The sequence below is a fragment of the Amblyomma maculatum genome, chromosome 2 (genome assembly GCF_055883805.1).
Source record: "Amblyomma maculatum isolate TAMU_Amacu chromosome 2, ASM5588380v1, whole genome shotgun sequence".
Classification (NCBI taxonomy): domain Eukaryota; kingdom Metazoa; phylum Arthropoda; class Arachnida; order Ixodida; family Ixodidae; genus Amblyomma; species Amblyomma maculatum.
Window position 1 is genome coordinate 158652474 of NC_139345.1, and position 22404 is coordinate 158674877.

The 22404-nt window shown below is 48.2% G+C and overlaps 1 protein-coding gene across 3 annotated transcripts in view; it reads left to right on the forward strand.

Annotated features, from left to right (window-relative positions):
* Positions 1-22404, forward strand: part of Nipped-A (Transcription-associated protein Nipped-A) — a 287463-nt gene that overhangs the window by 233166 nt on the left and 31893 nt on the right. For all 3 annotated transcript variants that reach the window (XM_084595462.1, XM_084595463.1, XM_084595464.1), the window contains exons 51-57: positions 4070-4168; positions 4737-4870; positions 6577-6884; positions 16810-16899; positions 17512-17605; positions 20144-20251; positions 22111-22335. In XM_084595462.1, the coding sequence (XP_084451588.1) occupies positions 4070-4168; positions 4737-4870; positions 6577-6884; positions 16810-16899; positions 17512-17605; positions 20144-20251; positions 22111-22335 (1058 nt within the window). The remainder of the gene's footprint in view (positions 1-4069; positions 4169-4736; positions 4871-6576; positions 6885-16809; positions 16900-17511; positions 17606-20143; positions 20252-22110; positions 22336-22404) is intronic.

Sequence of the window (22404 nt, forward strand, 5' to 3'; positions counted from 1 at the left end):
AAGATGAATTCATCAAAAGTAACATACTACATACAGGTGTAGTATGTTATATGTTGTTATGTATGTTATATTTTTGTTATGTATGTTATGTTATATTTCTATCATTTCTTTATTTATTTTTATTTTATTTGACGTTTTATATTTTTTACACCAATACACATGCGTCAGCAACAATCGGCTTTTCATTCTGAGCAATTTAACACTTTTGAACACATTCTTCAATTATTTCAATTAATCAATTACACACTCTAAATTTTCTTCCTTAGCATCACCAAGCACTGGTTTTTCATTCTGACACCTTTACACCCTTACTTTGCAATTCCTTTTTTTCGTGTTTTTATTTCATCAATTGATCAATTAATTACAAAGATTTTATTAACTCGTCATCGCATATCGCACACCAATCATTATTCAATCACTGGAAGCACAAATTACCATGGCATTTTTTTTTTTACGCAGCCCCCGATTATTTCAGAGACTAATGCCAACTACTGCGTCGACGGCATGGGCAGGAAAGTGCTAACCGCCAGTCCAACTTACATCGAATTACGCACGATTCTTTTATCATAAAATAAAATGCATCCTCACTCATTTCACCAACCAAGTATCTTCCAGTGGGATGAGCGACGGTGATCGCACAAACCAAGCAAACAAACTCGCGATATCTCTCTTAGGCGTTTAAGTAAACAGCAAAGACGCACAGACAAAAAAAATCCACATTACAGAACTCTGGATACTGTACCTGGATATGGATGACTCTGCGGATTGCCGAGGGGCCCATTCACGACTCCGTAGAGTAATTTGTAACTGCGCTCGGCAGCGCGGCCAGTGGGCACCGCCACGTCTCGGCTGTAAAAATACGCTTCTAGGCGTCGCTAACAGAAACCGACAGGGGCCGAAGAGAGGTCCAAGCACAGCACACTAGGTGAAAGCGCTGACTGACGGACACAAAGCGAACGGATGGAGCGAACAAAATATGGCGGCCAGCGTGGGATCAGCGTGCCGCTCACGGTTGCCAGACATACTTTTGTAAACCATCTATTGTGACGGAACTGTCTCAAGGTGCTAAAAATTGCGAGCTGGTGAAGAAGTACAACGTGTCGAAATCAACCGTCTCGACAATTCTGAAGAATAAGGAAAAGATCGCCAGCTCCGACGCCAACACAGAGGACAGAAAGCGCCTGCGGAAGGCCACCTATGCGGACGTAGAGGATGCGCTGCTGAAGTGGTTCGTCGACGCACGGGCTCGCAACATTCCGATAAGTGGACCAATGATGCTGGGCAAAGCCAAAGACTTCGCATTCCTACTAGATTTTCCCGACTTCTGCCCAGGCAATGGCTGGCTACATTGGTTCAAAGTGCAGCATGGGATTGTTTTTAAATCGATTGTCGGTGAGGCGCGTTCGGTAAGTGACCAGGACGTTGCCAATTGGCTTGCAACAAACCGAGCCATTATTGCAAGCTACGCGGAGCAGGATGTGTATAACGCAGATGAAACTGCATTATTTTATCAGATGCTTCCAGACAAGACGCACTCCATGAAAGGGGAGTCATGCGCTGGCGGTAAACACAGTAAAGTGCGCGTTACAGTTCTTCTGTGCACTAATATGAATGGCAGCGACCGGCGCATGCCGTTTGTAATCTGAAAATCCAAGAAGCCACGTTGCTTTCGGAACCATGTACCCGTGCGCTACAGGCACAATAAGTCCTGGATGACACGGAATTTATTCGCAGAATGGCTGGGCGAGTTTGACCGCGACATGCAGAGGCAAAGCAGGCGCGTGCTGCTGTTGCTCGACAATTGCTCAGCGCACCACGTGCAAACGTCTCTGACGGCAATGACTGTACTTTTCCTGCCGCCCAATACCACTTCTAAAGTGCAGCCTCTTGATTTGGGCATAATACGCTCCTTTAAGGCATCGTATAGGCGCCGCATTGTGCAGCGCTTGCTCATCGCCGTTGACCGTCCGGTTCTAACTTGCCGCTCCGAGTTTCATTGTATTCAGCCCTTGAGATGGTGAAGGCGGCCTGGACGTAGGTGACGACCGCTTGCGTGCGAAACTGTTTCCGCAAGGCCGGCTTCGTCGGCGCAGTACCGGACGTCGGGCCTGATGCCTCCGATGATGATGATTCCGGCGGCGATTTGTGGCAGCGCGTCGTCGACTCCGACATGGGAGGCCCTGGCATTGGTTGGCAGGATTTTATTTCTGCGGATGAAGACGCGGATATTGCGGAACCGTGCACGGACGAAGGCATCGTTTCTGAAGTGCGGGCCGAGAGCGACGCGGAAGAATCAGATGAAGATGAAACGTCTGAGCCAGCACCCGTAAGCACATCTGTAGCAATGGGCTATATAGAGGGCCTCAGACAACTTGTCTATGCCAAGGGACTCGGCGAAGAGCTCGCTAGTGCTTTAAATAAACTGGAGACCGCCCTCATCGCATCTGCACTGCAGAAACAGACGAGCATCACAGACTTTTTTGCTAAGAAATAAATTTCGTGTTTTGACCGCCAACTTTTTTTTTTTCTTTTTTAGTTTGTGGTCCAGTTACTACGAACTTCGGGATATAACAAACGGACGCCGCGTGACGCTCAGGTTTTTTATAAGCGGGCTCGGCTTATTGTTAATTTTATAAAGAGCAGGAAAGAGTCACTGCTTGCAATGCAAGTCTGCATCTTAGTATAGCAGCACACCGCTGCGTAGTAAAGGAGAATAAGAAGGCTAGTGTGGCTAGATATTGTTAATTTTCGAAAGGAGCAGGAAAAAGTTACTGCTTGCAATGCAAGTCTGCATCGTAGTATAACAGCACACCACTGCGCTGTGACCTTTTCTTTTTTTTTAAACGCAATGCGGTACAATAAATTCATCAGTGTTATTGTATTTCAAGCTGTGTAGTGTTTGGAACGGGATATAGCGTAACTGTACTCCCCTTGACCTAACAATGATGGGGCGCTAACAAATCAGCACTGAAAACACTCCTGTCGCAGAGTTCCGTCATTCTGTGCAGTGTGCACCAGCGGCAACGACAGGCTTTGGCGGCAATGGCGCGCAGCAGATCACCAGGGACTGTCGCCAGATATTTTTTGCATTTTGCTGAACTCGAAACTCTGCTTATCTCAATTTTTTCTGGATTTTACAACTTCGAGTTAACGAGGGTTTACTGTAGCGTGCAAAAGTATGTTTACCAGAGCACATAAGGAAAAGTTTCCAGCTATGTGGGGAGGTCAGTGAAAGAGGGGAGAAAGGATGAAATAACTGAGGACTGCATGGCAAAGGTCATGGTGCAGTAAATATAAGCCTTTATGTGTTTAATGGCTAGGGCTGCAGGGGCTGCAGGAAGGCGGGGCATCCAACCTCCATTTGGAATGTACTCCTTTGTTCAGTGAGTGTTACAGATTAGAGGAGGGAGGGGAGGTGTCATATCCAAATTTTGCTTACAGACTGCAACATATTGTATGTTGCTGGTTTTGTCTGAGGCAGGCGCGAGTTAGTGGACGCACGATCGAAATGCAGAGATGTATGTATGCAACACCTCTTGTGGCCACCGCAATAGATCTGCAAGCACTGGTGGGCTCAGAAACCGAAGTCTTGTGCTCCAACTTCTTGCCGAGGTATTCATTGCAAAATGTTTTGCGGGCTTCTCTGGTAATCCAGAATCATTTCAAGGTGCCCACCTTCTTCAGATGTGAAAGGTCTGGTGCTGTTGATGCAATCTTTTGGACAGTTTGAAATTTGTAAAGTTAATGAGGGAAAAAAAAACTACAAAGCAGGCAGGTGGACGGTTGTATGCTGGGGGCTGCTTATGTGGTGAAATGGGAAACGATCAGCTCAAGCACCAGGTAAAATGAAAGGTAAGATACACTGACAGAAAAAGTAAAGCAAAATGCTCATCCAGATAGCATTCTGTAGATAATCTTTGCCTTTGAGGACTGGATCACAGTGAGGACTGGATCACAGTGGTGTTCTCTTTCACTTCAGTTATAAGACTGCTGGGGCAGTGGCCATGGTACCCGAGATGTTTCTGATTTTTCAACAAGTTCTCACATGCGTGTTGGCTGTGTTGTGCAGACAAAAGCAGCGAAGAGGCGAGAGCTCCACCCGCTGCTTCAGCTGGGGTCACTTCCCAATCACAGCAGCAACCCACTGAAGCAGCCTCTCCTCAGGCTGGTGAGTTGCCTCTTGTCCCTGTGGCACTGAGAAAGTTCAAGTGTCCATCTATTTAAAGCATGCCTGTCATAGAGGGAAGCACAGAAGTAGTAGCAATACAAAGAGTTTACTTCTGATGTCATAGGAGTGAGAAAATTTTATTTCATTTCACAAACAGGTGCATTGCCAAATACTTGAGGTCTGCCTATGGTCAGGCCAGGCATAATTTGCGCTAAAAATTGAAAGAAAGTGGGATTTTTAATGAACTGATACCAAACTCCTCAATTTGTGCACTGTAGTGCAAGTTCCGACCCATACCACACTGCATGTGTGTGCCACTTGGCGACACACTCCTGGTGTTATGACCGACACACTGGATGAGGGGTCAGTTACATTAGCTACCATCTATATCTTCATTTTGGGTTACTAAGTGCTCCAGGATGAGGGGACATTAACAGAACAGAAGGTATGCAAGAGAGTGAAGTATGTCTCTTGTTCCTGAATTTTTTTTTCTCCTTGGTGAGTTGGCAAGAGCCCTTGATCCTTGATAGGTGAGTGTGCTGAGCAGCGGAATGGTCTGAAAACGCAGGGGATGGTGCCCAGGCTGACGCTGGTGGGCCCATCCGGGCCACGCCTTCCATGTGGCGGTGCTCAAAGATCATGCACTTGCAGCGTGACCTGCACCCCACCGTGCTCTCCTCCCTGGAAGGCATTGTGGACCAGGCAAGTGCCCCACCTCTTTGATCGATCACCATGCTAGGGATGCAGGTTTACTATATGCAACATGAGGATCTCCCATCTTACTTGCACCTAGGGGGGTGTCCACGCCCTGGAAATTCTCATATGCCGACGGCACCATTGAAAAATTTTTCATCACCTACAGTGAGGCTGTCAACTGCCAATAGATAGATAGATAGATAGATGTGTTACTGAATGGAAAGGCAGAGAGGTTGGCCAGCAAGGTGAGCACCTGGCCTGCTACTCTGCACCTGGCAAAAGGAAAAGGAGAGGAAAGAGGGTCGTGATGGTGACTATGTGATGAGAAGAGGTACAACACAAATACACAGGTACAGCAACTTGTCTCACAAGCACGAGTCTAGTCCCGTGTCACTCAAGCAACAGATAAAAGCACGCATCGCTGGTTGAGCTTTCCACTTGTCCGGCCAAGAAAAGAAATGTTCTACTTAGATATTTGCAACTAAAACTAAGCTGTGGCATGTACACCCAGGCAAGAGCTGCACTGTGTATTTCTACTGCCGGTTGTAAGTTACAGCAGCTGTGGAATGGGAAAACCAGAAAGCAAGGGCTAATAGGGAACCCAAGCTCAAGTTTCGCCGTGCGATGGCAGTGCCGCATTCCTGGCATGGTGGCGAAATGTGAAACGATGGGACATTGCCGGAGCAGACGCTCCGCTAGCTTCCTGTGCACGTGCGCCGATCGAGTTGCGCCTGGCAATTAATTGGCGATACAGAAACCGTTCCGCTGATGCGAAACGGAGGTACTGTCATGGGTAGCCACAATAGTATACAAGCAATGTGCCAAAAGACTAGGCTCACGTGTGGAACTTTGCAGTTTTCATTGAAAGCGTTTCCACAAGACCTGTTTTCCAACTGCATGACAGCATTCTGAGAAGTCTCGCATTCTTTGTGGAAACGAAAAAGGCCAATTTTCCCCTTCATAAAGTCAGAAATGTTAGACAGTTGACAAAGACATCTTAGAGAGGCATGAAAAGAGTACAATGGTTTAACACCATGTGTAGGAAGTGAAGGGGGTGCAGGATTATCCTGCTCTTCGCTCCGCGCGTGTCTTGCTTTGTTGATTTTTTGTGCTCTCTCCCTGCTTTGCGAGTGCTCTGAAAGCAACCAAATCAACAGATATCCAGCGTGCGACGTCCGCGATCGACAATGATGTGTGAATGTGCCCTACGACCAAGAGTACTGATAATACGAAGAGTACGATTTCAGAGTACTGATAATACTTCCGCAGTTTTTAAACATATTATATACGAAAATATAATTACATAGCAGGCTTACCTCGAGGTGCACTTCCTGCGTTTTCGCTAACGTGGGAAACGCATTCACAATCAATATTTACTCATCGCCGTCTGTCGTCTGCTCTACAGTGCAGACGTGAATAAAAATTTTCTCGCCTATAATTACGTTTGCTCCATAAAAATACGCGGCAGGTTGTCCAATCATTAAGACGGAATGCAGGCGGCATGTCGCGATGCGCCTGCGGGGGCGCGTCAGGGTGCGTTCGAGAGAAAGCGCGTGGCGCACGTCGCAAAGGTAGCGAGCCGAGCCGGCGGCGCCCCAGTGTGTTTTTCTGCCACCGATGGCATTGCCCATCAGGAGCTGCAGCGCCGCCCAGCGATGCTTTGGGAGCCTATAGGATGCTATCAACGACCGGCCTGTCACCGTCTTGTGCAGATGGTGTGGTTCCGGGAGAACTGGTACGAGGAGGTGCTGCGGCAGCTGCGCCAGGGGCTGGCCAAGTGCTATGCGGTGGCCTTCGAGAACCGGGGCGCCGTGGCCGACGCCACGGTCACCCCGCACACGCTCAACTTTCTCAAGAAGCTGGTGTCCACTTTCGGAGTGGGCATTGAGAATGTCTCGTCAGTGACCACCACCTTCTCTAGTGCGGCCTCAGAGTCGCTGGCTCGCCGCGCGCAGGCCACGGCCCAGGACCCAGTCTTCCAGAAGATGAAGGGACAGTTCACCACCGACTTTGACTTTGCGTGAGTGCAAGAAGCACCGCTTTCTCTTGTAGCTTGCAGAAATCCTGAAGGGGGGGCAAATGAGCTCTAGTGTTCTGGAAGCCCTGTACATTAAGCTGTGACTGTTATTGCGATGTATTACTGCATATATGTCTTTTCTTTTTTTTTTTACATAACTGATCAAGTGAATGTAGGGTGCACTGAGCCAGTCTATTTGCAACGCCCGAGTTGGTTTTTATTGGGCTGCACGTAATGCACCTCCATTTTTGCTGCCATTATCGCACACACATATGTTACCATACACTTTCAAGCTACTGCAAGACCACCAGGCACAGATGTGGTAAAACCCCACTTTTAACAAGGTATACAAACGTACCGGCACGGCCTAGCAGTGGTGTGACCGACTCAGCCCGGAGTTCAATTTCTGTCTCACTCTGACATGTCAAAGGAGGAGCCTTGTTGGCAGCACCTACCAACCTGGCCATGTCCAATGGTCTCCTGATGTCGCACTACCCAATAATCGATCAGTGCCTGTCCATGTCACTTACCAAGCTGCCAGAGGCCTCTGTGCCCATTGTTTTTTCCTCACAGTTGGCTGATTTTCTAAAGTTTGAGGCCTTTAAGGCTGTCGCATTAAAAAATATCAATTGTACCTCTGTCACACGGAACACATTCTATTCTCATTGAACTCTATCTGCATTCAACTTCTTGCAGATCAAGGTTGTCAGACGGCAATTTTAAAGTGCAATTGAGCCCGAACCTGCTTAGCTCGAAGCCGCTTCAGTTAAACAATTCGAGCGTCGGCGTGGGGGATCGATGGGCTTCCCTATACAGCAGGTGTTTCTTGCTGCTGCTTCTGCCTTCGCTCGTACAGAGTGGTGTTGGTGACCACCGCTGCGTCCGTGGCTCAGCGACACATTGCGGTGCGGAGATGACGGCTTCCCTTCTCAACTGTAGACATTTATTTACACTTGTTTACAACTATTTACAATAACGTCGTCGGGTGCGACATCAAACATGGAGAGCTAACTGCAACTGGTGAACGATCTGAGGTCAGATGCTAGCAGAATCAGGCCTTGGCCTTCTGCTACACTTTAGGCCGGAGTCCCTTGGGCCCTCTGTCAGCCTAGTCTCTCTCCTCGAACAACCAGTCTGCTCTCGACTCTCGTCCGAGCCCAACTCTGCTCCGAGCCCAACTCTCTTCCAAGCCCAACTGTCTCAACGCTCCTTCCTTAGCGCTCAAAATTCCAGTCTAGTCCGTTGACCAATCAATGACTAGTCACTCTGTGGCCAATAACATGCAGTCTTTTGAAATGGGCTGGCCAATCATTGTGCCACATATACCCCTCTCCTACGCATGTCAAATAAAACACACACAAAGCACACACTAAGCGGCGAGTGATTGCGCACACAAACATACACATCTGCAATTTACTCCCTCTCCAAAATCCTCCCATGCGAGAGGCGCCAAGCAGTCGCAAAGACGAACGGCGTCGACGGTTACACTTCCGACAATACACACACAAAAACACACGCGCAAACCTCAGGCCCAAACATTCCGATCCCTGCTCTTGGCCGGTTGCGCGCGGGCGGTGGATTCAAAGGGACACACAGGCGTCTTCCCAGGAAGACGTGTCAACAGCGCGTTCTCCCAAGGCCCGTGTTACGCCGCGTTTCGGGATTTATGGCCTCCGCGCCCTCTCCACTCAAACCGGGGGACACAGCAGTTAGCGCCGAACCCACAACCACAGGCTTACGCCGTGCACTCTAAAGGTCTATTCACACTTGCGACTAGATGAGGACGCGCGACTACCAGTCGCGCGACCAGAGGAGAGGAGCTCGCCACTACCGATGTTCACACTTGCGACAGTCGTCTTCTCGTTCTGTTCTCGTTCCGAACGAGTTGGAAGTAGGAGAGCTGCTGGGCGATGACAGTGAACGTCGGTAGCTGCCGCCTGCCAGACACTTCAGCTTTTTCAGGAGAGCCGGTACGCATGCCGCGCTCTCGTGTTTCCAGGAGAACACCGGCGACGAATAGACGATGTCAATCACCGTGGTGTCAATATAAAATGTTGTACCTGCGTGAAAAACCCATTTCTGAAAAGTTCATGGTATTTACCGGACTTTCCAATCTCCTCCCAGGCCATATCCTATCTCCCTGCCTTTGAATTCCGGGTGCCGTTTGTTGAAAAGGTAGGGGTATTCTTTAATTGCATTGAGAAGGTGCTCGATCGAGTACTCCGGGACCTCGCTGATTGGTGAAATGGTTTGCGACTAGTACCGTAAAAACCCGCGTATAATACGAGGTTTTTTTCCAACTTTCAGCGTTCCAAATTTCCGCCTCGTATTATTTGCGGATCCCAACCAAAATGTCAAAGTTTTGCGAGAAGTTCTGGTTTCGTTGTTGCCGCGTGGCTACGGCTTGGCTTTGTTATCGATGTGCGGCTACGGCTTGGCTTCGTTGCCCTAACGTGGCCGCACCCCGCAGTGGCCACGACGTCGAGGTTATGGTGGCTAGAAGGGGTAGGTGACGCGACCGGGAGGCGAGCGCCGCGCTTCCATTTCATGCCATGCGTAGGTGGCGCTGCTGTCCGTACTGCGATGCGGCGAGCGCGCTGCGCGCAGGAAAGGCTGGCTGCGCCGGGTTCACCGCGCGTGCAGAAAGCTGGATTTTTTATTTTTTCGCGTTCACGCTGGATGTACCCGCGCAGATTGGTCTGAAACTGAGGTGAAGACTTTACAGCCTACAGTGATCGTCAGTCTGCGTACGCTTTTAGCTCGTGAAAGCGCTCACTATAGAGAGTAATCTTGCGAGTCTCACACGATCTCGCAACTCTCAATAAAGGAGCGCCACAGAAATAAGCAGTCCCGCGCAAGCAAACCAGCATCTGAATATGACTTTTATTACACACTACGTTCAGGAACTTATCACGGAGGCATACTGCACAAATGGGAAACTATAAAAGTGACTCGATCGTTAAAAAATAGAAAGCTTAGAGGGTAAGGATATCATGTATCACATATTATTGCACGTAACAGAAAATAAAGTGACTCGTTGAAAAATAGCTTAGACCATCGTCAGGAACATCATGTATCACAGAAACATACTGCACATGTACATTATGACTGAAACTATAAAAGTCGTTAAATAAAAAGTGGAAAGCTTAGAAGGCACACTTCAGAGCACTCGTCGAAGTTTTAACATCTTCATTCGCTCCCGCGTTTCGTCCCGTTTTGCGTTCTGAGATTTCACGTAGAAATGAAGCCTTGTGAGCACATAAAACTTGATGATTCTGTTTGTGAGTGCTGTTTTGTGTTCTGGGCAGCCTACAAGATTCAACTTTGTAAGCTGGAGAAAAGATACCAAGTCATTAGGCTGTCGCTTCTTACTTGCTTCACACTGAAACAGTGGGTGAATGTGTTTTCTAGTGACGTCACTAGTGCATTCAGCTGGTCAGATGGATATAAAAGTCCTCCTCTGTCAACAGCTGCCGTGAGGGCTGCTTCAGCTGGCGGACTACCACCTTTATTCTGCAGAAGCTCCTCGCAGCACTCAGCACACTTTGTGGTCGCAATGCTTTTCCGCGCGACATAACCGGCCACGTAAAAAATCAGCCTGGAATCCCTTGCTTGAGCACACATCGCCCGGTGATCAAGGTCACAAGCACTGAGGACTTCATATGCTTCTGTAAGGTTTCCAATATCCAGAAGCTCGTCAATTCTCCTCTGAGAACTCGTCTCTTTTGCGCTAGAAGCATCAAGAAGGCTCCTTATAAGTCCCGAAGAGACATTGCTTTTTGCTGGTGATCTTGCTAAATTTTTAAAGCTTAGCGTGTTCACAGATATCAAAAATTGGCTGGCAGTCGGGTGATCGTTACAACCAGACATTTGTCGAACGATGCCAAAAAGTCTTTCGATGGGGTCCTGGCACAAACGACTTGTCATGAGATAACGGAACCCCACCTCGGTTGTCAAATACTTGAGAGGATGTAGTGTGCTGGTCAGAGTCACGCGAAGACCTTCAGCTGTGCTACATGCTAAGGAAGCCCGATCCAGCTGTATCTTCCCAGGAGTTCATGTAGGACAAGAAACTTCGAATGCATTCTTCGTGGTGATCTCCATGTCTCAGGGCATCTGAGATGCACCGTGATGTCATCGCTTTAATCAAGCTTCTCATCATTTCGATAAAACTGATGGTCGCCGCAACGCTGCCCAGCTGTGTCTCGATTTTATCTCGGTAGAGGAAAAGACCTCTCAGCGTCTCCTCACTAAGGAGCCAAAATGCATAGTTCACTCTTTGTTTTTCGAAGCCAGAAGGACGAACAACTGACTTGTTTATGTGGGGGCATTGCCTTGAGAGTGGTGTCATGCATTTCATCGCACTTTCGAGCGATATCGATGTGATCGACAGTGCGTGCGTGAAGTGCCGGACAATATACTGTTCATCAAAGTGAAGTTCACAGAGGGCTGAGTTCTCGTCGAGAGCTTTGTCAGCCCGGGGCACGGCTCGTCGCCATGCTTCAAAGCGTTCGGGGTCCTTTGGCACAGAAAACAAAGAGACACGCTCACCCGACTTCCTTGACCATACGTAGCCAGACGTACAGTTAGGCGCAAAGCAGTGCGTTTGTCTCGCTTTCTTTGCACGATGATCCATTTACTGATCCAGGACACGGACCTGAAGCATGCATGCCAACAAGTACCCCTTCACAAAAGAAACACAGCGAAAAACACGTGGGAGCACCGTCGAGACGAGCAGACGACAACCGCACGTGCGCACGCATGAGCAGGGAGCGGGGAGCGCGGGAGGCATCGAAGTGCTGACCGCAGCGCCGCTGCGGCCACCGCGGTGGCGGCATGAATTGACGGCGCGCCCTTTCGCCGCGAACGCGCCGGCGTTGACGCCACCTACCCCTTCTAGCCACCATATCGAGGTGTCGTCTCTTCGTTGTTGAGTCGTCGAGTGCGCACAGCATCAGCGCATGTGCTCTCGTGCAAACCACGGTTCGCGAAAAAGTGCACGCTTTTTTCTTTAAGTGAACGAGCAAGATGCCAGGGTCTCGGAAACAGTACTCGGCTGCTTTTAAGAGAAAGGTGATTTTAGTTGCTGAAAACATCGGCAACAGTGCGGCCGGGAGGCAGTTTGGCGTCACCGAGGGAAGCATTCGCGGATGGCGACGACAGAAAGAAGCCCTTTTCGCGTGCAAGGGAATGCGAAGAAGCTTTCGCGGGCCAAAGAATGGCGCATTCCCGGAAATTGAACTCGCTCTGACGGAGTTCGTACGAGAACAGCGAGCATCGCATCTAGCTGTGAGCGTAGAGCTTATGCAGGCAAAAGCTAGGGAGCTTGCAAGGGAAAAGGGAATTCCGAGCTCCGCCTTCAAAGCAAGCAAGCACTGGATACATCGCTATATGTGCCGTGCTGGATTCTCGCTACGCCGGCGAACCTCGATTTCACAAAAGCTGCCCGAATCCTTCGAAGAGTTGCTGGTGGCTTTTCAGCGCCACGTGATTTCTTTGCGAAAGACCAAAAACTTTCAGCTGGGGCAAATAGGCAATGCTGACCAGACTCCGGTTTACCTGGACATGCCATCGCCCCTCACCGTCCATGAGAAGGGCTCTAAACAAGTTTGTATCCGGTCTACTGGAAACGAGAAGACGCGGGTTACAGTCATGCTATCGTGCACGGCAGACGGTCGCAAGCTCCCGCCCTATGTCATCTTCAAGCGCAAGACAATGCCGAAAGGTGAGGAGCTGCCGAAGAATGTCATCGTGAGATGCCACGAAAAAGGTTGGATGAACGAGGATCTCGTCCTCGACTGGGTGAAGTCAGTGTGGTGCAAACGGCCCGGTGCGCTGTTGTCCTTCCCATCCATCCTCGTGCTGGACGCGTTTCGTTGCCATTTGGCCGACTCGGTGAAGAGGCTGCTAAGCGACTGCCGCACAGAACTTGTTGTGATTCCGGGTGGGATGACCTCACAACTTCAGCCTCTCGACGTTTGTGTTAACAAACCCTTCAAGGACGCAGTCAAGCGATGCTACGCGGAATGGATGCGGTCAGGTGAGCCTGCAGTGACGCCGGCCGGGCGGCTGAAGCGAGCATCGCCAGCCACGCTGTGCAAATGGATTGTGGACGCGTGGGCAAGCATCCCAGAGGAGCTTGTGCGCCGTTCGTTTAAGAAGTGCGGCATCTCAAACGCCCTCGATGGCACAGAAGATGAGTACCTGTGGGATGATTTGTCCGACAAAGAAATTTCCGAGGAAAGCGCTGCTGAAGATGAAAGTGATTGAAGTGTGAGGTCCTATTTCAATAAATGTCTTGTTTTTTCTCTCTCGTATTATATGCGGTAAAAACTTTTTTTTTCCATTTCGCGTCTCCAGAATTTCACCTCGTATTATATTCGGGTTCGTATTATACGCGGGTTTTTACGGTAGTCGCGCGACTGAAAATTCGAGCAGTGCCCGATCGGCCCGCGGCAGTCGCTTTTCGACCGATGCGACCGTTTGCGACTGTCGCTTTTCGACCAAAACAGTCGCGCGACCGCTGCTAGTCGCAAGTGTGAACGGGCCTTAACTGCACTGCTCTGCCTCCCTTGCGGCACGGGACGGAGAGAGCCGGTGGCGTCGCCCGCTTCCATGTGTTCAGGGCTCACTTCCGAGAAGCGGTCGTCTGCGCGACTGTCATAAATCAGCCCGCGTCAAGCTGCCCCTTGACCTTGGTCGCCCCTTCGGGATCTCACTTCCGCGCGAAGCCCGCAAACTTAACTGCTTCCTCAACTGCTCTTGAATTTTCAAGCACATTCGAGAGTGGGTGTCGCCACCCTCGACGTCACCTAAAGCATTTGACGGAAACTTCTCTTTGGTCATTTAAAACGGCCATGTAGCACCAAACACTTCAATCCTTCTTGAAAACTTTAACATAGATCGAGTTCAATGAGGATCAGAAGTGTTCGTCTGACAGAGGTATTAGATCAGTCCGTGAAGCATTGGCAAAACGTGACTGGTCAGTCTACTTTGAGAGCAGAGTAATCAATGTAGTGAAGCATTCCCAGAATGGACAGGGCCATTTGTAAAGAGGAACCACTGCTAATGTGTCCCACTGTGAAAAGAGCCCTGGAGTCATACAATTCTGGAGCGGTTCTTTGGCATTTCTAATAGTGTCAATTAGGTTTCATCTCAGATGTGTAGACAACCATATTTCTGGCATTTATTACATAAGGGGATCGCGAAATAGATATCGATAATTCGATATACAGAAATCAGCTTGTGACGGTACTTACGATGCGAAAAAACGATACCGTATTTGTCGCGTAATCAACCCACTCGCATAATGAACCCACCCGCCACTTTTGCACCCGAGAATTTGAAAAAAAAAAATTGCGTAAAGGCCAGCTCACTCACATGCAAGCGATTGAGCAATCTCAGCGACGAGCGGCAGCGACAGAGCGAAAAATTTCAAACTTGTTGGAACTGCGTCCCTCTCGCCGCTCGAGCCACTGCGGCAGCTCAAAACAAGGTTTGTGTCGCCGCGGCAGAAATCGCATTTTCGCTCGCATGTCGATGGCGCGCGTCACTCCGTTTCGGTGGTCTCATCCACAGCTAATTTCTTGGCAGCGTGCCAAGATGCTGCGCAGCGATAACGTTCGGGCGTGTTTATCGTTTGATAGCTCCTGCGGTGGGCGGGGAGCGAACTTGGCAGAGTGCCCGTGATGGCTTGATTGCACAGGCCACCCCGCGCTTAGGGCGGGCGTCATGATCGCAGCAGCTGACCGCGTGCTTTCATCGATTCATATATGCAGGATAAAAGACTCCCTCAAAGAAAAAAAAAAAAGAAAAGAAAATTGCCGCTGCTTAACGTCCGAACAGCACGATAAGAAAGGATGACTCAAAAAAAAAAAAGAGCTGCCGGTCATCCGCAGGCACCATAGCCACGTCAGCCACCTCGCGCAGAGGCCCAGAGGGCTCGCAACACACGCTGGAGAAGGCGTCCGACGTCTGTCTGAAAGCGGGCTTAGCTGGCTTGGCTTGGCGCATGTGTAGCGTGTGCTGAAGGAGAGAGATAGCTCCGCAAAAGAATGGGCACACCCACGCACATGGCTTGCAAACGTCATATGTTGGCGCGCGGGAAACGATAACTGCAGATGCTTGCGCCTTTGGGGAATAGGCGTGGCGCTGCCCAGACCAGCCGTCGCCGAACTGTTCCTTCTCATTCCTTCCGCGCATGGCTTGAAAACGTTACATGGCAAACGGCCAAGTGTGATGCGATCGCCTTTAGGGAAGGCACACTTTCCAGTGCGTGGTGCGGAGTTCGATATATCGAACGGCCGGTGAAATTAAGTTCGATATATGACGCGGCTTTCCTATACTTTTACATGGGATTTTCAAGGGGATATTTTGTGAGTTCGATATAACCAAAATTCGATATATCCGGGTTCGATATAACCGGGTTTGACTGTATTACCGCGATGTAAAGGCTGTTAGAAATTCTTAGCGCCATCCTATAACTCGCAAGTTTTGGATAATTCCAATTATGGTTCGTTAAAGGGTGACCTATTGAGGTTTTATTGTACATAGAAACAAAAACAAAGAAAAAAATTAGCTTAAGTATACTCTAATCTCCGTCAAAAATGGCCATCCGGTATCAAAGGAATCGATATACACGAGTCGTTCTGCGCTAGCCGACCTACTTGTAGTCTAAACTTGGTTCGGCCGAGTCTCAAGTATTATGTGCATCATGCCACTGTCAGTTTCCACTATGATACATGGAGCTTATGTGAAGGTATATGTATATATATCTTTTTGTATGTAAATTGGTGCAGCTAACAAAGATTTGAAATTATTTTCGGTACAATTAAACCTTGATTGAATAAATGGCTAAAATCTACGGTTCAATTTCTAACATTGATATATTACTGCAGTGAAATTCGTCTCATACCATGCTAGATAGCCTCCCAAATGCGTGGCACTCGCAAGAAAAAAAAAAAAAAATTATTTTGTACCTTACCTCAGTGGTTATGGTGCTTAACTACTGATCTGAAGGACGTGGGATAAAATCGTGGATTCAGTAGCCACGTTTCTACGGAAGCAAAGAGCAGGGGTCCCATGTGTTGTGCAATGTCGGTACACGTTAAAGAACGCCTGGTGGTTGAAATTTCCAGTGGAAATACAAGGGGGTACTGTGCACAAAATGATGCGGACGACAAGGGAACACAGCAGCAACAACAAAAGAAAAAAAGCTGTTGCCTTGACCAAGTCTTGCACACACATAGTGCATGAGGGCCTCAATAATCAGGTCAATAATGACGAAGGCTGGCTTGGCTCTTTCGATCATTGTTGCTGTGGCAAAAAAGCTTCTGCACAAACTGAAATACAGGGCGTGCCGGCCATTCTAAGGAAATGAGGTCAGCGGTTCTGGCTTTTTTTTTTTCTTTGCTCCTTGTATTTCCTACTCATCCGTGACTCTTTGTACGAAGTACCCCCTTTTATTTACCACAATTAGCCGACTTGCCAAGCAACGCACTCTCAATTGCCAGTGCTTCCACTACAGTGTTCTTCAAAGCTCGGATTGCTTTTGGGGTCTTGTATTTTTCCCCTTCCATTATGGTGCTGCACGGAATTCGTAATGTCTTTTGGAACTGCATTGTGGCTTGGTCTCAACCTGTACAGCTGTGACATCCTTCCAAAAAAGCCTTCATGTACTATGTTTTCAGGGAAAGCGCCCCCCATCATTGCTGCTATGATATGCAGTGTATTGTTGTTTTATATAGGTGTGCAGCCATAGCACACTTCTAGATGCAGTTTTCAAGGGAAAACCATCAGATTCTGTCAAACAACCAGTGGTTTTCATCAAGGAATTTCAGCTCCATCTTTTGGGTTTGCATTTTAGGGGGCAGCATGCAAATTGTCCTACGTTCCAGCTTCTAAAATTGGTGCTTGCTGTGTCTTGCAGTGTGCCAGGTGCCATGAAGTTGCACAACCTGATCAACAAGCTGAAGAAGTGGATCAAGATTCTTGAAGCCAAGACCAAGCTGTTGCCCAAGTAAGTACGCACGACAATACTGTTCGGGACTTCTCATGGGAACAGTGCAGATGGGACATGAGCCTTGAGTATGGGACAAGCACCTAGCTCACATACTGGTAGTAATGAAATTAATGCAATTTTACGCAGTGCAGGGGGCTATTGATTGACTCTACTCCAACCCATGGTGATGTCCACAGGTCAGGCCGGCTCACTGTTGGGAGGCACTGACTGAAGGGAAAATAAAGTTAGCATTTTTGCGACTTCTCTAGTGGCTGTTGGGAACTTGCCTGTGGCACTGCTTGGGGTGGCCCTTCATTTTGTTATGTCACAGAAATGGAGCTTTGGGTGGAGCACAAAATGTTGTTTCAAAGTGGGCCTTGTCATAAGAACACTGCCATGACTCTTCCTTGTATGGAACCCAAGAATGTGGGAGGGAATCCCAGCCATGGCGGGTACGTGTGCTGTGCGATGTCAGTGCAGGCCCTCATATCCTGAATTGCTTTGGGATGTTAAACCCCATAAACCAACTGACTCCCTTGTATGGAGCTTTGGAGAGAAACTGCTACTAAGAAGCCAGAGGTTTCAGGGGCAGTTTGCGAAAGCATTTGCTCTCCTACCAACCCTTTGCAGGTCGATGCTAATTGAGGAAAAATGCCGGTTCCTGAGCAACTTCTCCCAACAGACGGCTGACATTGCTCTGCCTGGGGAGTTCCTCCTGCCCAAGGTAGGGGCCGTTCATTTTGCTCCACTGCTTATTTCAAGGGTGAATGCATGGGTTACGCATATTGTCACTAGTGAAGTGTTGGGGTAAGTGCACTGAGGTGGTTGGTGGCGAAATTGGGCGGGATGAGCACCAAAGTTTTTTTTTTCTCTCTCTCTCTGAATGTCTTGTTTTAATGTTACAAACTGGAAATTGTTGCTCATCTTAAGTATTTCAAATCAATTTGTTGGCACTCTTTAATAGGACTACATTTTACGTGTATCAAGGCTAGGTTAAGGGGGGACATGGGTCTTGAGCAAAATTTTCTTAATATTTGTCCTGTCAGTATGAAATTTGCAGGGTTTATGTAAATTCTTGTGCTGGTTTCAAATATGTTGTTAGTTTTCTTCTACATAAATTTGCTGAGTAGTTACAGCAACTTTGCTGTTCCAGACTTGCGGGAAGCTTGTAAAAATATCTACTGAAGGGAAATTGCTAAAATGCACATGGATCTGTTCTTGAATGTCTAAGGAACGCAATAAAACAAGTTTTGTGCTCCTGCCTTACTACAAGCCAAAGTTATGGAAGTTTTAAGTTTCAGCTTCACAAGTGCAACCACCCCCTTTCTACATCTTCGTATGTTTAAAAATTTTTCATGCAGTTGAGACCTTGTATAATAGCTTTATTGTGTTCCTTTAACACTCACGACCCAGTAAAAATAAAAATCATTACAATCTAAGGAGTAGGAGAGCCACAATGCCACCCGCAAAATAGAAGGGTAGGCAAAATTTTCATTTTGAGAAAAATGGAAAAAACGAATTGCAATGTCAAACACTAATTTAATCAAACAAAAACTGTAGAAATGCAGGCCACTGTGGCCTAGAAGGCTCCTGGACAGTAATCTGCATTGGGTTTGCCCTTCTGCTTTCGTTTTGCTGCAGTCTGAAAAGCTGCAGAGGAAGCACGCTTCCTCTCTGCTCTCAGACATTCACTGGTGCAATGCACACGTTTACAATTTAAAATGGCTATAAACCTCCAGGAATGTAGTCTCTTTGCTTTCCAACGTCCAAGTGTCGCCTCTTTCATTTTGATTTGCAGTTGCAGCACATTCAGTTGTCACTTTTTCGTTTTTTTTTTTTTTTTTTTTTTTTTTTTTTACGTACGTCGTTTTGCTACGTCCTCGCATCAAGACCGTGGTGAGGAACGTTTATTGCGGAAAAGAAATGTAATTTGGAGCTGTTTGCTGCTTCCCGGTGCTCTGCATTGCACTGGAAGCAAGTGAATTCCCTAAGGACTATGAACGAGGTCTGATCGGCGCAAACGCGCGGCGAGTTCTACGAAGACGTGTCCCGCAGTTTACGCATTGGAGAATAAGTTTGACGGCGATTCCTTACCCCCTTCACTTTTTTAAATGCCAATATCGCCGCCGTATGTTTTACGCTTCGCCAATCTCGGCAAACTGTTTAGATCTGACGATCGTGAACTCCGCATCGCCAAGCGGACTGTCCGCCGCGCTGCCGTCATCGTTACGAACACAATCCGTCTACCGCTTCGTTGCTAGAGTTGGCGCGAGTTCAAGCTTTTCCTGTTTTGAGCTTATCTTTCTGCTCATCTGCGGCCAGCGTTATCACTGTCGCGGCGGGTGCGACCGCTGGCAGTAGCAGTCCCCCGTGCTGGGGAACACGCTAGGCCTACTTCAGGCTCGTACACACGATCGTTCGGCGCACGATTTCCGTCGGCCTGAGCGCGCACAGCCGGGGCAGGGCATCACTTGAGATGATTATTCAACTATTTTTTTTTACTTTTTTCACAAATTCTTGCCATGAACGCACCTCGCGGTTCGGAACCAAGCGCGGCCGGCGTCACGTCTCCGCCGTCTCCCCGCGGCTCGGGCGCGCCGAGCAGACGCCGTCAGCCAGCTCCACCAATGCGGGGACGCCTTATCGTCACGTGCACCCCGAAAGCCAATGGGATTGCAAATGCCACGTTTTCTTTTTTTGCTATTTTTTATGCGACCAATGGGCGAATGTAAACAGCAGAGGCGTCAATTTGAAGACGAAAGGCGGCTCTTTCGAATGAGACCAAGATGGCTACGGTGCCGCGCACAAAATGGGAGCTACGCCTCGCGAAAAATGGTTGTTTCGGGAGTCGTTTTCGGCCCAAATTCGGGCGACATCGATTATATAAATTGGCATTGTGACTAAAATACCGACCCTAGAGATGAAAAACTTAGCAGATAGGTAGATAAAGAGCTACTGATTTCGCAAATCACATTTTCTAAAAAGTGATTTTTTCGCGATTTTTTGGTCCGCAAGACCCGTGTCCCCCCTTAAGTGACTGTGCTGATGCTGTTATATTATTAGCGGTGGTTTAGGTAGGACGCATTTTCTTTTCATTCCGCATTTGCTCGGGAGATTTCTGCTTTATTGTGGGAATTTTCATCACCAAAATCCAGCTAGCTACCCTTCATGGCCTTTTTAAATTTTTTAATATTGGTTATATATTAGAGTACCCCGCAATGGTTTATTTGTTTTTCTTAAGCCTGCCTTCGTCTCTTTACAGCACAACCACTACTATGTGCGCATTGCCCGGTTCATGCCTCGCGTGGAGATTGTCCAGAAGCACAACACAGCCGCCCGGCGGCTCTACATACGGGGACAGAACGGCAAGGTGAGGGCTGCTGGCTTAAGTCTGGGCTGTGGATTGCACATGATGCATTCAGCATCACTGCTGGCTGGCAGAAACAACAGTAAAACCTTGGCAACATGATCCCTTTTTAGTTCTAAGATTTGGATCATTTTGATTGCCAGGTCACAGCCAATGCCCATGCAAGTCTGTGGCAGTGCATCTTGTTAGGAGGATACTGAAGGAAACGACCAAACCAAGGAAGATGGATTGATAATTTCTTCGGAACACGATCAAAGTGTCTTCTACATAAATTGGGGGCTATGTTGCTGCATAAATGGCAAATGAAAGTCCCAATGCGCTTTCACTTTGAAACCACCCATGAAAGTTTAGTGCTGTGCCGCATCATTTTTGTCCAACGACTGTTTCAGTGACACTCTCCAGCCAATCGGCGGTGTCACTTGATATCAGTGTATGATCAGAAATGGTTGGAAAGTAAATTAAAACAAAAAAATGTTCTATCCCAACTTGAGTCAAAGTTCACCATAAAAAAAAAAAATAAAGGTGGTCCATTTTGGTGCCAAGACAATCTTTTCAGTAAATTTTCCTCTACGGTTATTACATTTACCTTAGTGTCAAAAGATACATGAGGTTAGCTTTCTAGCAAAAGAAAATAACTGTAGCAAGAGCAGGACCAGAAATAATGATCTGCTGACTGTGTCTAAAATTCAGTTTTGAGAATTCGGCGAAAAACGTTTTGGGCATATGTATTTTTGAATTACTAAGTCTAACAGCAACTCGATAAAGTGAGTTATGACTGGTTTTTGGTGTGAATGCGCCATTTTCCATCGAGATAATTGCCTTTCGACAAAGTTTGCTATTCCGCATGCCGTGCGTGATGCAGTTTCGCGATTGCCTCTGCCGCCGCGCCACTAACTTTTCCAAGTGTTCGATCTTTCGCGCCCGTGAAAACTGCTTAGGTATCACTTTTTCATCTGCATCGTAGTGATTACGATGTTCGCACGCAACAGGAATCTCCTCGAGGAAATCGTTCGCTCTCCTATCTGTCGTGCCGAGCACCATCGGCTTCGCTCTTATCGGCCTATCGCGGAGCGTCAGTGCTTGGTCGCTGATTGCTGATAACAGGATGACGCATCACAAGCGCGCCTCTTTTCTCTACCTTTCTTCGGTTTTTAGGCTAGTATGACGCTTGAACCTAAATTTTCCCCGTTGTATGCCGTGGTCGTGACGACGGAACGTCGCTAAACCAACTAGGCCTAACTATGCGACCTTTTCAAAATGGCACCAAGCCGCAAGCAGCCGACGCCGGCAGCCAACCAGAAGTGGTCGTTTGGGTCACATGCTTTCGGAGCCCAATAGCAGCGCGTGTTTCGCGCAAATTTCTCCCTTTGTTTTCCGCTTCGGGTGTTCACTCGCGGACGCCAATCGTGGCATGAGAATAGCCTGAATCACGATCTTTCTAACGAGAGCAAAATGTTGCCGGTGGAGCGCGCATTTCTCGATCTGCGGCCGATCAAAACTCGGCACGATTTGACTTCAATTTAAAGGGGCAAACGTTCAGATTCTCAACTTTGAAGCGCTGTAACGTGCGAAATAGGTGGTATTTTTCAACCTAAATTTGCATATAGTTGTGGAAACGTCTCGGGACCGCGAAAATGAAGAAACAAAAAAATCTATTTTTAGACCGATTTTTGGCCGCAAAGAGCTGTGTCCCCCCTTAAATTTAGGTAGCCTGGCTCATACCTTTTCTGAGATATATCTATCTGCATTTTCGTTTGTAAATGTGTGGAGCTTTTACTTTGCTGCACCCTCTTACGGTAAAGCCCTCTTGGCTGACAGTTTTTGGCCTGTATGTTGATTGTGGATAACGATCGTTGATGCAGATCTACCCGTACCTGGTGGTGAACGACGCGTGCCTGAGCGACGCGCGGCGGGAGGAGCGGGTGCTGCAGCTGCTGCGCATGCTCAACCACCAGCTGGACAAACAGAAGGAGACAGCACGGCGCTTCCTGCACCTAGCTGTGCCTCGTGTGGTGGCTGTCAGCCCCCAGATGCGCCTCGTCGAGGACAACCCAGCCTCAGTCTCCCTTCTCCACATCTACAAGCAGGTTCGTCACGAGGGCACCAATGCTCTTGTATACGCCCTGCTGCTAGCAGAGATGCACAGATAGTGGACC